This window comes from Phoca vitulina, unplaced genomic scaffold, assembly GCF_004348235.1.
Source record: "Phoca vitulina isolate PV1807 unplaced genomic scaffold, GSC_HSeal_1.0 scaffold54, whole genome shotgun sequence".
In the NCBI taxonomy this organism is placed as follows: Eukaryota; Metazoa; Chordata; class Mammalia; order Carnivora; family Phocidae; genus Phoca; species Phoca vitulina.
In genome coordinates, this window is record NW_022589757.1 from 1181695 (window position 1) to 1198048 (window position 16354).

Here is a 16354-nt window from a genome sequence, read left to right on the forward strand (position 1 = left end):
GCAGCCACTCTGGAAAACAGTATGGAGGTTCCTCAAAAAGTTGAAAATAGAGCTACCATACGATCCAGCAATTGCACTCCTGGGTATTTACCCCAAAGATACAAAAGTAGGGACCCGAAAGGGTACGTGCACCCCGATGTTTATAGCAGCAATGTCCACAATAGCCAAACTGTGGAAAGAGCCAAGATGTCCATCAACAGATGAATGGATAAAGAAGATGTGGTATATACACACAATGGAATATTATGCGGCCATCAAAAGGAATGAGATCTTGCCATTTGCAACGACGTGGATGGGACTGGAGGGTATTATGCTGAGCGAAATAAGTCAAACAGAGAAAGACATGTATCATATGACCTCACTGATATGAGGAATTCTTAATCTCAGGAAACAAACTGAGGGTTGCTGGAGTGGGGGGGGGGGGGGGGGGGATGGGGTGACTGGGTGATGGACACTGGGGAGGGTATGTGTTCTGGTAAGCACTGTGAATTGTGCAAGACTGTTGAATCTCAGATCTGTACCTCTGAAACAAATAATGCAATATATGTTAAGAAAGAAAAAAAGAAGAAGAATGTAGCAGGAGGGGAAGAATGAAGGGGGGGAAATCGGAGGGGGAGAAGAACCATGAGAGACGATGGACTCTGAAAAACAAACGGAGGGTTCTAGAGGGGAGGGGGTTGGGAGGATGGGTTAGCCTGGTGATGGGTATTGAGGAGGGCACATTCTGCATGGAGCACTGGGTGTTATGCACAAACAATGAATCATGGAACACTATATCTAAAACTAATGATGTAATGTATGGGGATTAACGTAACAATAAAAAAATTTAAAAAAAAATATACATCTGTGTGTGATGGGCTGCTACTACAGAGTTGTAAAGGGGGAAGGAGGGTCATTATTAATGTGTGATTGAGATTTTAAAGGAATCTTTCTGACTGCTGTGGGGATAGCTTACAGAGGAGTAAAGGTAGGGGATGAAGAGCCAGTCAGGAGGTTATGATAGTAATCTGGTCATCATATGATGGTGGCTAGGATTACAGTAGTGGCACCAAAGAGGATCAGGCAGATTTGAAGGAAGCATTGCCTGAATATGCTGAATATTCATTCATTGGTTCGAGAGTTCAGTGTGTGCTAAGCACTGATCTAGTCAGGAGCTTGGATGGCTTGGCTTAGAATAGTAGCAGTGAGGTGTTCAGAAGTGATTGGATCTGAGACATATTTTGAAGGTGTAGCTGAACGTTTGCCAATAGGTGAGATGTAAGAGGTGAGGCAAAAAGAAGAGTCAGAGGTGACTTCCAACTTTCCGACCTGAGCAGCTTTGGGTGAATGGTGGTGCCATTTAGTGATTTACAGAAATCTAAGGGAAGAGCAGGTTCTGGGAGGGAAAGTTTAATACCCAAGTTTTGAGTTTGTGCCTATTGAACATACTTGTGGAGATGTTGAATAGGTAACTGATATGCTTGTGTGGAGCTCAGAAGAGGGGCGGGGACTGCGTGAAAAAAATAAAAGGGGAATGAATATGGGATGGGGAGGGAGAGAAGAATCAAGAAAGACTTGTTTTTGGCTTTAGCATTTGGGAAGATGATGATTGCATTTATGATGTGGGGAAGACTATGTAAGACATCTCAGATCGGAACAATCTGCTTTGGCCCTGTTAGTTTCGAGATAACTGTTATACATCTGTTAGGATCAATTTCCCCTTCTCGAGTTTGTAACTTTAAACAATATGGGCAAACCTCCATCTATGTTTTATCAAGCATAGTCATCTTCCCTTAGCCACCATTTCCCTTTCTGCATTTCCAGTTACTTGAAGTCAGCTGCATCTCAAAAATATTAGATGGAAAATTCCAGAGATAAACAGTTCGTAAGTTTTAAATTGCATGCTGTTCTGAGAAGCATGGTGAAATCTTGCGCTGTCCCACACTGTCCCATTCCTCCCATGTGGGACCTGAATCATCTCTTTGTCCAGCATATTCACGCTGTATATACTACCAGTTAGTCACATCTCCTAGGTGTGTATGTGTAGGAAAAAAGTAGTATATATAGGGTTTGGTACTATGCGCAGTTTCAGGCATCCACTGGAATCTTAGAACTATCCCTCTTGGATAAGGGGGATCTACTTTATAGACAGTGTCTCTTGATTCCCTCCTTTTAAAGGTGAACATATTAGTGTTCCCACTGATCCCTCTCTTATCACCCTATTTCCCATAATTTGCCAGTTGTACCTTCACTTTTGTATTATCAAGGTTAATATTTACATTCTGTTCTGGAACACAAAGATAGGTCCTGTCTAGGGGTGCCTGGGTGGCTCAGTCAGTTAAGTGTCTGATTCTTGATTTTGGCTCAGGTCATGATCTCAGGGTTGTGAGATGGAGCCCTGTTTCTGGCTCTGTGTTGGGCATGGAGCCTGCTTAAGATTCCCTCTCTCCCTCTGCCCCTTCCCCACACCCCTATCCACCTCGTGTCTGCTCTCTCTTTTTAAAATTAATTAATTAATTTTTTATTAACATGTAATGTATTATTTGTTTCAGAGGTACAGGTCTGTGATTCATCAGTCTTACACAATTCACAGCCAGTTGCCAGTTGTACCTTCACTTTTGTACCTAGCACATGCCCTCCCCAATGTCCATCACCCAGCCACCCCATCCCTCCCACCCCCCCTCTACTCCAGCAACCCTCAGTTTGTTTCCTGAGAGTAAGAGTCTCTTATGGTTTGTCTTCCTGTCTGGTTTTGTCTTATTTCATTTTTCCCTCCCTTCCCCTATGATCCTCTGTCTTGTTTCTCAAATTTATCTGGATTCTCCATTTTGACACTCCTCTGCTTACTCAAAATCATTCCAGTAGCAAAGAGGTGTTTTCAGACTGGTACCATGCAGACTTTTGGTTAAGTCTCTCTTTTTAATGCTACTTTTCAATCCCCTTCAGTGCCCGACATAAACTCTTTGGTGCTAGATTCCTGTTGGATTTCTGCTTGGTAGGTTGGCTCCCCTCTCAGAAAAGACTTTGAGGGTAACTGCCATTTGATGTGGCCTCCACTGCCCTGTTTGTGAAACCTCTCTTACCTCCACTTTCTAGACATGATGTTGAACTCCTCATTCATTGACGGCCATTCTAATACACTTTGGGAGTTAAAAACTTGATAATTACTTGTACCAGGGGCTAAAATACATGTGCTCCATCACCATGTTACTCTAGAACTTGGTGCTGACATTCTGATTAATCCAGCATGGAGGTTTCTTTCAAAGAAGATTGGAAGTCTGTAGAGGTAAATGAGTTATTTTGCCTTTCTAGCTAAAATATATCAATTAGGTCTTTCCATCTTCATATGATCTCTCACTAGATCAGAGGTTGGCAAACGTTTTTGTAGTGGTTCAGATAATAAATATTGTAGGCATTGTGGGCTATAGATTTGTCATAACTACTCAACTCTATTGTCATGTGAAAGGAGGGAGTGTAAATTGTAAGGGTGGCTATGTTTTAATAAAACTTTATAAAAGCAGGTGGCAGAATGGATTTGACCTGAATCGTACACTAGATGATCACTGAATTACTTTGGGGTACTAATATTATTATTTATTATATGATTCCTCAGTTAACCAGGAGACCATAATTTCCATTTTCCGAAGAAGTAATACTTTTTTCTTGTTTCTTCTGTCAATTTGATGCCCTATGACAATTCTCCTGCCTCACTCCGTCTTTATATTTGGTTCTATCTGTCTAATTTGATTAAGGCTAGTGGGAAGGCACTCTTGTTCTACACTTGATGCAGCATTCAGTAAGCTTTGAAAGTGATAAGTCTAAAGTCTATCACTAGGTCTCTCGTGTGCTCTGAGGAGATTTTATGCAAGATTTTAATCAATATCTGTCAGTCAGCTGAGACACCTGGCTTAGCTTTCCAGTTTTCTTTTTCCAACTTTTTAGACCTTTGTGTATCTGCCAACCTGCAATTCAATACTGGACTGCTTTTGAAGCATGAAGAGGGAGATACTGTTTATTTGCTATTAAATGGTTTGTGAGGGACTGGATAGCTGTTGGGTCTCTTTTCTTTCCTGCAAGTTTCATGGCAACTCAACTATCCCAAGTTATGCTCATAGGAAATCTCTGTCAATATTGTTTGTGAGTGGAATGGATCATGACTATGTGGTAAAAAGATCATAACAGTCTTTCACACAGAAGATGTTCAGTTAGTGGTATTAGTGACAAAATTGTTGAATAAATGACTTAAAAGAATTTATTTTCTGTTTGCATATTTTAAGCCAGTTTCTTCATCCTTAATGATCCAAAATTTGAAAAAAATACTGTTCCAAATTTTCAGCTATGTAAGCCTAATGTGGGCAAGTTTCGGACCTATTTTGACATAATTCAAATATCTGTTCCTATGGATATTACAGAGTCATCGATTTTATAATTGGGAGGCTGCCTTCCAAGATCATTGAATCTGGTCTTCTTACAGAATAAATATCTGCTGAGCCCAGGTCATGAATTACATGTGTTTTACCCAAACAAGGCTCAGTACATGTTGTCAGACTCCATCCCACACAATAATAAGCTGCCCTAAAATGAGTCTTTTTTATTTTTTTTTAAAGATCTTATTTATTTATTTGACAGAGACACAGCGAGAGAGGGAACACAAGCAGGGGGAGTGGGAGAGGGAGAAGCAGGCTTCCTGCAGAGCGGGGAGTCTGATGCGGGGCTCGATCCCAGGACCCTGGGATCATGACCTGAGCCGAAGGCAGACGCTTAACTGACTGAGCCACCCAGGTGCCCCTAAAATGAGTCTTTACTTCAACCCAAATCCAATCTTTGACAGTATTTATATGGGTTCTTGAGCTCTAGTGACTTTGTTTCCCAGGAGGGGCGGGAAATGTCCTAGTAGAGTGCTAAGGTCATTTTGTGTAAGAAAGAAGAAGGAAATTGATTTTCTCTCTCTGCTGTAACATCTCATCTGTAAATTCTCTTCTTTAGTCCCCAGGATCATGTCTGACTGGCCAAAGAAAGTATTGTTAGAGAGTTTATTGGCTTTTCTTCTTTTTGGGTGGCCTTAATTTTAAATAATGATAAATATATAGTAATTTAGATCTTCTATAAATGGTAGTGGTTTAGGAAGAAATCATCAGATACCTATCAAACACCTGTACATGCAAGATGTACCTAAGTGGTAATACACTTATTTATTTTTTTAAAGATTTTTAAATTAATTTGGAGAGCACGCACAAGTGGGAGGAGGGTCAGAAGGAGAGGGAGAGAGAGAGAGTCTTAAGCCAACTCCATTCTGAGTGCGGAGCCCTTCACGGGGCTCAGTGCCAGGACCCTATCATGACCTGGGCTGACACTTAACTGACTAAGAGTCTGACACTTAACCGACTAAGCCACCCAGGTGCTCCGGTAGTACACTTATTTTTAAAAACCAGACATGAACAAAACTAACCCGATAAAAGTTTACTAAGTCTTTGCATTACAGAAGATTTCACTGATGCATTTTTAACATTTAAAAAATTAATACATTTAAACCATTCTTTGAGTTATAAGCAGATTTTCCAAAATATTTAAAAGTGTTTATTGAACAGTCATTTTGCTTTCTCTTTCATGTAAAAATGCTTCTCCCTAAATCACAGTTGCTAGACATAAGAAGATAATTATATTTGCTATTATTTGTAAATATAATAATCTGATATTTGCAGAAAATTCAAACAGTGTTGGGAAAGCATAAGGAGAAAGGCAAAAATAGCTTTTTCTTTTAGGAAAAACTGAAAAAATTATTACCAATGTTCAGTTTTGTATACAAATGTAGGAAGAGCATTCTTACACTTTTTCTGTACATCAATTACATTTGTGAGGATTAAGTGCATTATAAATATTATTTATATGCCAACAATATTCACATTAAGAATTTTGATGTTCATTACCAAACACCCATCAGAAGGATTAGAGGGGCGCCTGGGTGGCTCAGTTAGTTAAGTGTCTGACTCTTGATTTTGGCTCAGGTCATGGTCTCAGGGTCGTGAGACTGAGCCCCACGTTAGGCTCCACACTGGGCTGCAGCCTGCTTGGTATTCTCTCTCTCTCTCGCTCTCTCCCCCTCCCCCTGCTTGTAGACGAGCTCTCGCTCTCTCTCCCTCTCTTTCTCTAAAAAGAAAAAAAAGATTTGAGAACCTTACAGTTCTACTAATAGTTTAATAAGTACAGGATAGTATTTTTTTGGTTCTTCTATTTAATATGTACAATGGCCTCCTTTTTAATTTAGTCTAGATCAGTGGTTTTTCAACCTTAGCTACATATGGAATCCTTTTGTGGTGATTAGAAAGACTTTGGACACCTGATCCTATCTCATCACTACTGTCAGAATCTCTTCAGTCATCCCAGGCTGTGAATTTAAATATATATTTTTATGTGTGCGTGTGCTGTGCATGTTTGTGTAGCATTGTTCTAGATCTGCAGTTTTCAGCTCTCCCAGACCTAACTCTATCTTTTTTTTTCTCTAAGATTTATTTATTTGACAGAGAGAGCGAGAGAGATTGAGCATGCTCAGAAGCAGGCAGAGGGAGAGGGAGAGCAGGTTCCCTGCTGAGGAGAGATTCTGTCGTGGGGTTCGATCCCAGGACCCTAGGATCATGACCTGAGCCGAAGGTAGACACTTAACTGAGTGAGCCACCCAGGAGCCCTGCTATCTATTTTTTTTTAAGTTTTTATTTATTTTGGAGAGAGATAGAAAGAGCTCGTGGGCAGGGGGAGGGGCAGTGGGAGAGGGAGAGAGGGAGAGAATATCTCAAGCAGACTCTGTGCTGAGTGCAGAGCCCCAGTGCTGGGCTTGATCCCTGAGATCATGACCTGAGCGGAAATCACGAGTCAGATGCTCAATTGACTGAGCCACCCAGGTGCCCCTCTACCTTTTTATAATAATTATATTTTTGTCCTCTCTACTATATTGAAATGAAATTCCATAGTTAGTACAGTCTAACTAGTTACGTATTTTTAAAATTCAATATCAATATAATACCATAACTTGAATGTAAAGGAGGAAAAAAATGAAAATAACTTATAATAAAATAATATTTTATATTTATGTACAGTAAGCACAAATTAGCATGAAAGACAAATGAAATTAAAATATTGCATTAAGACACAAAGACAATGGGAAAAAGAATTTTGGATGGAAAAAGGAAATGAAGACATCTACAATGATTCCACATGTCCGTACATACAGGACTCAGAAACCACTCTGGACATCTCTACATTTCCATGTTCTGTAGTACTTAGAGTGACTCAGAACAAAAACTAATTGGGCGCCTGGTTGGCTCAGTTGGTTAAGCGACTGTCTTCGGCTCAGGTCATGATCCTGGAGTCCCGGGATCGAGTCCCACATTGGGCTCCCTGCTCGGTGGGGGGTCTGCTTCTCCCTCTGACCCTCTTCCCTCTTGTGCTCTCTGTCTCTCATTCTCTCTCTCAAATAAATAAATAAAATCTTTAAAAGAAAAAAAAAACTAATTAAGTAAACCAGTAGCTCCCAATGGGGGTAACCCTAATCTTGAGGAAATGTATTTTATTTTATTTTGTATTTTATTATTTTTTATGTATTTTATTTTTTCAAATTTTTATTTAAATTCAAGTTAGTTAACATGTAGTGTAATATTGGTTTCAGCAGTAGAATTTAGTGATTCATCCCTTACAAATAACACCCAGTGCTCAACACAATGAAAATAACACATATTTTAGTATATAGATGCTCAGGCATGAGTAGACCTGAAGATATAATTAAGAAGTCAGATATTTGCATTTATGCAAAGTCAATTTGGAAAGGGAAGTACAAAATTCAGGATCAGAAAATATGTTGTTATTGGTACCTCAAGTACCATAGGTGGTGTAGCCTTCAGTCATATGCTTTTATAGAATATTAAATAAATTTAGGTAAAGTTCTGAAAATTGAATTACCTAGAAAATTACCTTGAATTACCTAGAAAATTCAGTGCTATCAAGGCTGTGTAAAAACAAGCTCTTTGTTTTTATATGTGAAAGGAGGCTTAGTTCCAGGCTCGGATAATTGGAAACAAGTTTGTCCCCTCTATAGAACGTTTGATTGGATATTTAAAAGTCATCTTGGATTTGGAATGATTGATTCTTTTTTTTTTAAGATTTATTTATTTATTACTTTTTAGAAAGAGAGAGTATGCAAGCCATGGGAGGGGCAGAGGGAGGGGAAGAGAGAATCCTTAAGCAGATTCCCTACTGAGTGTGGACCTTGATGTGGGGCTCGATACCACGATCCTGAGATCATGACCTGAGCTGAAATGAAGAGCTGGACACTTAACTGACTGAGCCACTTAGGCGCCTGGAAGAATTGATTCTTCATTGTATGGAGCTATCTCACGTGGGATGTCCAGCATCTCTGGTTCCTGGCCACTCAGTGCCCATGTCTCTCCCCAGGCATCCTAACAAATAAGGATGCTCCCATACATTTTCCAAACAACCCTCAAGATTAGGGTTACCCCCATTGGGAGCTACTGGTTTACTTAATTAGGTTTTGTTCTGAGTCACTATAAGTACTATAGAACATGAAAATGTAGAGATTTCCAGAGTGGTTTCTGAGTCCTGTATGTACTGACATGTGGAATCATTGTAGATGTCTTCATTTCCTTTTTCCATCCAAAATTCTTTTTCCCATTGTCTTTGTGTCTTAATGCAATATTTTAATTTCATTTGTCTTTCGTGCTAATTTGTGCTTATTGTACATCATTGATAATGTTCAACTTTCAGAACAGGAAACATTACAGCCAATATTGTGAAAAAAATCTTAATTACATCCCACATTGCAGTGAGGGAAGAAAATAGGAAAAAGTAAATCAAGGAGGTTGTCTTTGAAAAACTGGCAGATATATTATGTGCTGTTGATGTCTAGACCAAGGTTAAAGTTTGTACAGTTTAGATAATGCCTAATGCTCTTGTGAGATTGTGAGGTTTTGCTTCAGTGTCAAATGCGGTTACTAAAGAGATTGCTTTGTAAGCCTTTTCTGTGGTATGCTTCTGTTAGGGAGCCGTATGGTAAGATGCGATGGTGATGCTGAGCAGTAAATCCTAATAATTACTGTTTTAAAAACATGTTTTTTTTTTTTTTTTAAGATTTTTATTTATTTATTTGACAGAGAGAGAGTGAGAGAGGGAACACAAGCAGGGGGAGTCTGAGAGGGAGAAGCAGGCTTCCCGCCGAGCAGGGAGCCTGATGTGGGACTCGATCCCGGGACTCCAGGATCATGACCTGAGTCGAAGGCAGTCGCTTAACCAACTGAGCCACCCAGGCGCCCCAAAAACATGGTTTTTAATATCATGGTGAGATATGAAGTAGGCTGTACGTTGGCACTATGCTATAGACCAGTTTTAAGTGGTATGATTACTTTCTATATTTATATAGATCTAATTTGGTTTTTAGATGAAAAGAATGAGTATCTTTTTCCTGAAACAAATGGGAAGATAAGTATGTTCTCTGGTGTTTTCATGCAGTGATTTAGGAATAGCTTTAAGAAACGTACTGTCTAGTTTCTAATTAGTCTAATTTCTGAGAAATAGGAGTGCAATATTAATTATGCTGAAGACCTAAAGTTGTTTTGACAGGAATTCTCCAAAATTTGGATGTTTAATTCTAAATAATGTTATCTAACAGATCAACAGGTTCGTTACCTAGGGGTACATTTTGTAGTTACTTCACTGTGGTAAGCTAGCAGGAGACTGAGATGCTCAGAACATAACAAAGGAGTTGTGGATGATCTCTTGTACTTAAAAGTGTTGAACAAAATCTTCGTTTTAGATTTTTTTTGGTCCAAATGGTCTCAACCTTCTTTTGCTAGGTGCTGTCCTTTGTCATCTGTACACTTGCTCAGGCTTTGAACAGGGCCAGAGGACTTTCTCAGAGACCCATTCGTACTGTGGTTCATTCCTGCCTACACAGCCAGTCCAATGAGGGCATCTATCAGCCTTCTCAACTAGTAATACTAAATGAAAACTCTTCCACCAAAGTTGTGGTTCACCCGTCAGTCAGAAATAAAAAATATTAGCACTCTAGTTTTCTATCAGTGTGAATGATCATGAATTTGTCTGTTAAACCCACTCTCACTGAAAGATCAGGTGAAGGAAAGAAAGTAAATCACTATATCTGAGTCCATATATACCATCCTAATTTCCCAAAGGATGGCCGTAACAATCACAGGAAACTCTGTGTTAACTAAGTTATACAAGTTTCTTTCATGCAGAGCTTTTTAGCAAACTAAATTACTTCCATTCTCTAAGCAGGGTGTGTATTATGTAGCGGTTTTCAAACTTAATTGACAATGGAACGTAATTTTTTAAGGGATCTCACCCATGTTGATAAATTGCTAATTGCTGGTCTAAGACTAGCCCCCTAAACAATAGAAACATTTTCTTTCACTGACTTACAGTTTAATATTATGCAGTTTAGTGAGTACTGACACTGACATTGGAAGTAGCTATATGATGGCCATTATAATTGTCCAGTACGTTGATTGGCATTCTCGGAATAAATTCCTCTTGTGATTTAATACTTGGTAAAGCTTGTGTTTTTCTTTTCTGTCAGATGAGAATTATATAAGCCATTATGCTTTATTTTTTGCCTTGCCAAAAAGCAAGTCAAATAAACGTATGGTGATTATCGAGCTCTCATGAGTAGGATACTAAGAATTTTTACTCTCTTTTGTGTTTATGTAGCTTGGTGGTGAGATCCCACCCAGCTTTACTTTAGTCATCTTTAATGTAAGGATAATATCTACCATTTGTATTATTGTGAAAACTCAAATGAAATATCCTTTTTTATGTGCTTAGCCGTGTGTCTGACATACTGCAGAATGCTAAGTAAATGGTAGAGGACTATTTTTTTTGTAACTTCAACATTTTTCCATTTCTAATTTTACAACCTTATTTCATATACATCTTCATTTGGAAGCAACTCAGTCTTGTTTAGAAGTGAGTGAAGTATAAATACTAAAAAAGCAAAAAGATTACAAACATCACATTAAGAGCATTGCTGTAGTGGATAAGAAGAAATGAAGTGAGGCAGTCATGGGTTCAGTTGATGAAAGAAGTGTTGTACCCCTTGCAAACCTTGCCTTCAAGATTTGGGTTCGTAGGAAATAGTAGACAAGCCACACCTTCACCCAGGAACTCAACACTGGCAGTCTTTCTGAGCAAAATGCTGGCTTGAAACTCACAGTTTCAAACTAGCTGCATCATTTTTGACTTTTTAAAAAAATTTATTTATTTGAGAGAGAGAGAGCGTGCGCAAGCGCACGAGTAGGGGGAGGGCAGAGGGACAAGCTGACTCCCCGCTGAGCTTGGAGCCCGATGTGGCACTCCATCCCAGGACCCTGAGATCACGACCCCAGCCAAGGTCACACACTTAACCGACTGAGCCACCCAGGTGTCCCCAGATTTGAATTTCTGGTTGCACTGTGTGTTTGTGCTATAGGTAGAAAAGAGAGAGTTCCTCCTGGAGGGATTTTATAGGGCCAGAAGTTGGGAGGCATATTTACAGTTTCTGAAGCAAGAATGTGTGTGAGTGTCAGGCATTTCAGTGATGGAACTTCCAGCTCTCAGTTGGAATAGAACGTATCAGACATTCAGTCGAGTCTTTTCCCACTCACCAGGGTTAAGTCTTAGATACTCTGCATTGTATTTCCCTATAGAGGTCATTCTCTGTGAAGGAGCCATGACATTTCTGACTCCAAGATTCAGGGAGACAGTGTCCTCCTCCCCACTGTCTGCTCTTCTCAGTGATGCAGGATTGGTGACTGGCTCGTTGGTCGTTTCAGCCACACCAGCACATAGGTAGGATTGTGGGTTAAGTGACCGTATAATTTATCATCCACAGCACACTTTTCAGAATGAAAAGGGGTACTATTAATGATTAGGCCAGGACAACATAAATAAACCACAGCGGTCCTGGGCAAATGACATTTGGTCATTTTAGTTAATAACCCCTTGCTGTGTGGTCTTCAAAAACAAAAGGTTTCATATTTATTGTTATATTAGCCCCTGATACTTCTATACTCTCTAAAGCAGCACAGAAATTCAGAAGGCTATCTGCCCTGTTTTGATATTCTTGAACCATGTGTTTATTTTCTAAGTTGGTGTGATATTTTCTTTTTGTATTCAAAATTACTGCCTCTTATTGAATCCTATTTAATCAGCTAAAAGATAAAAGACTGTCTTATAAATTATTAAGTAAGCCATAATGATTCTTCCTTGGACTCCACCAGCCAGGTAATAACCACGGGGTAAATTAAAGGGCAGAGGTGGAGGAGAATTGTTGATGTCCACGTCTGGTAATTACATGCTTGGAAAAGACTAGATTCTGCATCATTAATAGTATTAGAATATTGCTTTCGTTTTCTATTTTGCAGTTATATTTAGGCTGTTGACATTAAATTAATGTTGATGACTCTCCACGTTCAAAACCAGTGTAAATGAAAGTTACAACATATGTCCTCCCCACTCTTGTCTTAACAGAAAAAAGGTTGGCCAGACCACAAGCGGGAATGCAAATGCCTTAAAAGCTGCAAACCCAGGTATCCCCCGGATTCTGTTCGACTGCTTGGCAGAGTTGTTTTCAAACTTGTGAGTATAAAACTCATGAAATATACTTGGGTTTTAATTAATCAAAGCACTTGCAGTTGTATGTATTATTCATATATTTTTTTAAAAGATTTTATTTATTTATTTAGAGACAGAAAGGGTGTGAGTGGGTGGAGGGTCAGAGGGAGAGAGAATCTTAAGCAGACTCCCTGCTAAGTGCAGAGCCCGAGGCAGGACTTGATCTCATGACCCTGAGATCACCACCTGAGCGGAAGGCTAGAGCAGGACGCTTAACCGACTGAGCCACCCAGGTGCCTCATTATTATTATTTAAGGCCTACTTTAAACCCATGTGAAGGTAGAAGGTAGATTATACCAGGGAGTATCTTAGGACAAAAACTTGTCATTTCCCTATTAATCACATGATGATGATAATTACTCTTACATGGAAGAGTGCTTTTTTTTTTTTTTTTATAGACAGGTTTCACTGAGATTGCTTCTTCAGTCTTTCCCCTACTCTGCCTAAACCAGCACTGGGTTCTGTGGCGATGCCCTCCAGACTCCCTTTTACCAAAAGCTTTCATGTGAATGTCTCTTTCTCAAATTATTTCAGGCTCCAGTTCTGTTCTGTCCTGTTGTTTATTGACTTTTTTGGGGTAGGGGTAGGCTATAAAATTTTATAGAGTTTTAATCATGTAAAAGTATGTTTTTACACCTAAAACTAACACAGTGTTATATATCAATTTATCTCACTTCTAAAAAATCTGGATGTGGAATACCAAATGGGAATTGTCTTTGGACTGAGTATATAACACCTATCATATATTTAGCTACTAATTTGCAAATATATATATTGTGTTGAACTAAAAAATACAAATTTATTTCAAAGCATTAATAAATTCAGATCAACTTTGTTATGCATTTCTTTAGTTGCTAGATATTAAAAGTATGATCATTATATTTGAGGCTGAACTTTTTTTTTACTTTATTAATATCAGAATGATAGAGAACCAGGACCTACTGGATCAGAATCTAATAGAAAGCACTGATAATAATAATAATAATAATAATAATAATAATAATAATAATAGATACGGTCTATTGAGCACTTAGGATTTCTAGGCCCCGTGCTAATTGCTTTACAGGATAGACCTCATTTCATCCCCACAGCAACCCAGGGAATCTATGATTCTCCTATGTTTTAGATAAGGACATTGATGACTTTTGACTTAAGGTAAGGTAATTTGGTGAAGGTTGCAGTTTGTAGTAAACTCTTATTTTTATTCATCCATCTTTGCTTTTCTATAATGATTAGTAGTAAAATCCTTACAGTGATACAAGTCTGTGGGTAGAGCTGGGGAAAAGAAAAGTATGAGAACTTCTTATAAAAGAATTTTCCAATTGGAAATCAAATTGATGGGGTAAGTCATAATAGATTTTATTTTAAAATTGTTACTGATTGAATAATTCAACTCTCAGAAAGTGATGAAGAGGAGGAATATATGCAACATTGTCTCATTAAATAGAGTTTCATTTCAATATCTAAAGAGATTCAAATTTATTCATTGATATATTGGAGCACTTGAAGTTGTTTTTGGTGTTTTCCCCCTTTGCCTCATAGATGGAAGAAACACCGTCTGAATCGGAGAAACTTTACTCATTTTATGATCTGGAGTCAAGTAAGTGATTGTCTATCAGCACCAAAAAAATCTTATCATTTATTTGCTGACCTTGTGCATTGCTTTCTTTTTAACATTGTTTTTCTGTCTCCTTATTATGTGAGGCAAATCTAACAAACCTTTTCATGTTTTTATATATGCTTGACACATTAGCTTATTTAATTTATTCTAGGGTAGTCTTGGCCTTTTAGGAGTTTGTAAAGTACTAGAACCTGATCTTTGTTTCTTTTTGATGCCAGGGAACAGTGATGTGAACAAGGGGGCTCCAGGGAACATTTGGGGTCACTGGTCCTTTATTTATTTTTATTTTTTTATTTTATTTTTTTAAAGATTTTATTTATTTATATGACAGAGAGAGACACAGCGAGAGAGGGGACACAAGCAGGGGGAGTGGGAGAGGAAGAAGCAGGCTTCCCGCTGAGCAGGGAGCCTGACATGGGGCTCGATCCCAGGACCCTGGGATCATGACTTTAAGCAAAGGCAGACACTTAACGACTGAGCCACCCAGGCGCCCCATGGTCCTTTAGATTAGAGGCAAAGTAGATGGTATAGGTGATTTGGGCTGTCTGACAGCATTGTGCATTGTTCTTCTTTTCTACTCCTGTGGTGATGGCCAGGATATTTGGGAATACTGACAGGCCCTCCAATCTGAGTGTTCAGTCAATGTAGGGTTTATGTTCCTTTCATACTGGGACAGATCCCCTTCAGTGAGGTTGTCCATGACTTCAACCCCAAAGTAGCCAGAGCTCATAGAGTAAACTTTGCTACACAGTTTAATATTTCTGGGTGGAGACAAATACGAAAATGATCTAGTACAGATTTATGGTTATGGGATCCTAAGTGCCAATGATAATAAATTATTATTTAAGAAATCATTGGGTTAATTGTTCTGTTGAACAAGTAATTTAAAAAGAATATGTAGAGCTGACATGAGCCCCAGAATTATGCTGTAGTTCAACTTGATATATCTTTTCAGTTTTAATAGAGAACTAATTAGTCATTTTTTCATGTTATATTACTGCTAAGTAATTAACGTCTCTTGCTGTGAGTCTTACTATTAATGGTAGCCCTACTCAGTAGTGGTGTCATCCATGCTGTCTTAAGTGAAATGTTCTCAAACATTATTAATTCTACACTCTAGCCTTAACACCTTTTTGTGGTAAAAATTAAATTGAGTTTTCAATGGAGTGATTTTTTGACAACTACGCTCTGGAACCTTCTCCTTCTGTTTGGGTTTTAGCAGCACCGCATCTTTTTTTTTTTTTTTTAATTTAAATTTTTTATTGTTATGTTAATCCCCATACATTACATCATTAGTTTTAGATATAGTGTTCCATGATTCATTGTTTGTGCATAACACCCAGTGCTCCATGCAGAACGTGCCCTCCTCAATATCCATCACCAGGCTAACCCATCCTCCCAACCCCCTCCCCTCTAGAACCCTCAGTTTGTTTTTCAGAGTCCATTGTCTCTCATAGTTCTTCTCCCCCTCCGATTTCCCCCCCTTCATTCTTCCCCTCCTGCTACATTCTTCTTCTTCTTTTTTTCTTTCTTAACATATATTGCATTATTTGTTTCAGAGGTACAGATCTGAGATTCAACAGTCTTGCACAATTCACAGCGCTTACCAGAACACATACCCTCCCCAGTGTCCATCACCCAGTCACCCCATCCCTCCCACCCCACCCCCCACTCCAGCAACCCTCAGTTTGTTTCCTGAGATTAAGAATTCCTCATATCAGTGAGGTCATATGATACATGTCTTTCTCTGTTTGACTTATTTCGCTCAGCATAATACCCTCCAGTTCCATCCACGTCGTTGCAAATGGCAAGAGCTCATTCCTTTTGATGGCTGCATAATATTCCATTGTATATATATACCACATCTTCTTTATCCATTCATCTGTTGATGGACATCTTGGCTCTTTCCACAGTTTGGCTATTGTGGACATTGCTGCTATAAACATCGGGGTGCACGTAGCCTTTCGGGTCCGTACTTTTGTATCTTTGGGGTAAATACCCAGTAGTGCAATTGCTGGATCGTATGGTAGCTCTCTTTTCAACTTTTTGAGGAACCTCCATACTGTTTTCCAGAGTGGCTGC

General features: G+C 38.9%; 1 protein-coding gene across 3 annotated transcripts in view; it reads left to right on the forward strand.

The window, feature by feature from the left end:
- Positions 1-16354, forward strand: part of SMYD3 (SET and MYND domain containing 3) — a 689934-nt gene that overhangs the window by 154581 nt on the left and 518999 nt on the right. For all 3 annotated transcript variants that reach the window (XM_032389456.1, XM_032389458.1, XM_032389457.1), the window contains exons 3-4: positions 12508-12615; positions 14194-14251. In XM_032389456.1, the coding sequence (XP_032245347.1) occupies positions 12508-12615; positions 14194-14251 (166 nt within the window). The remainder of the gene's footprint in view (positions 1-12507; positions 12616-14193; positions 14252-16354) is intronic.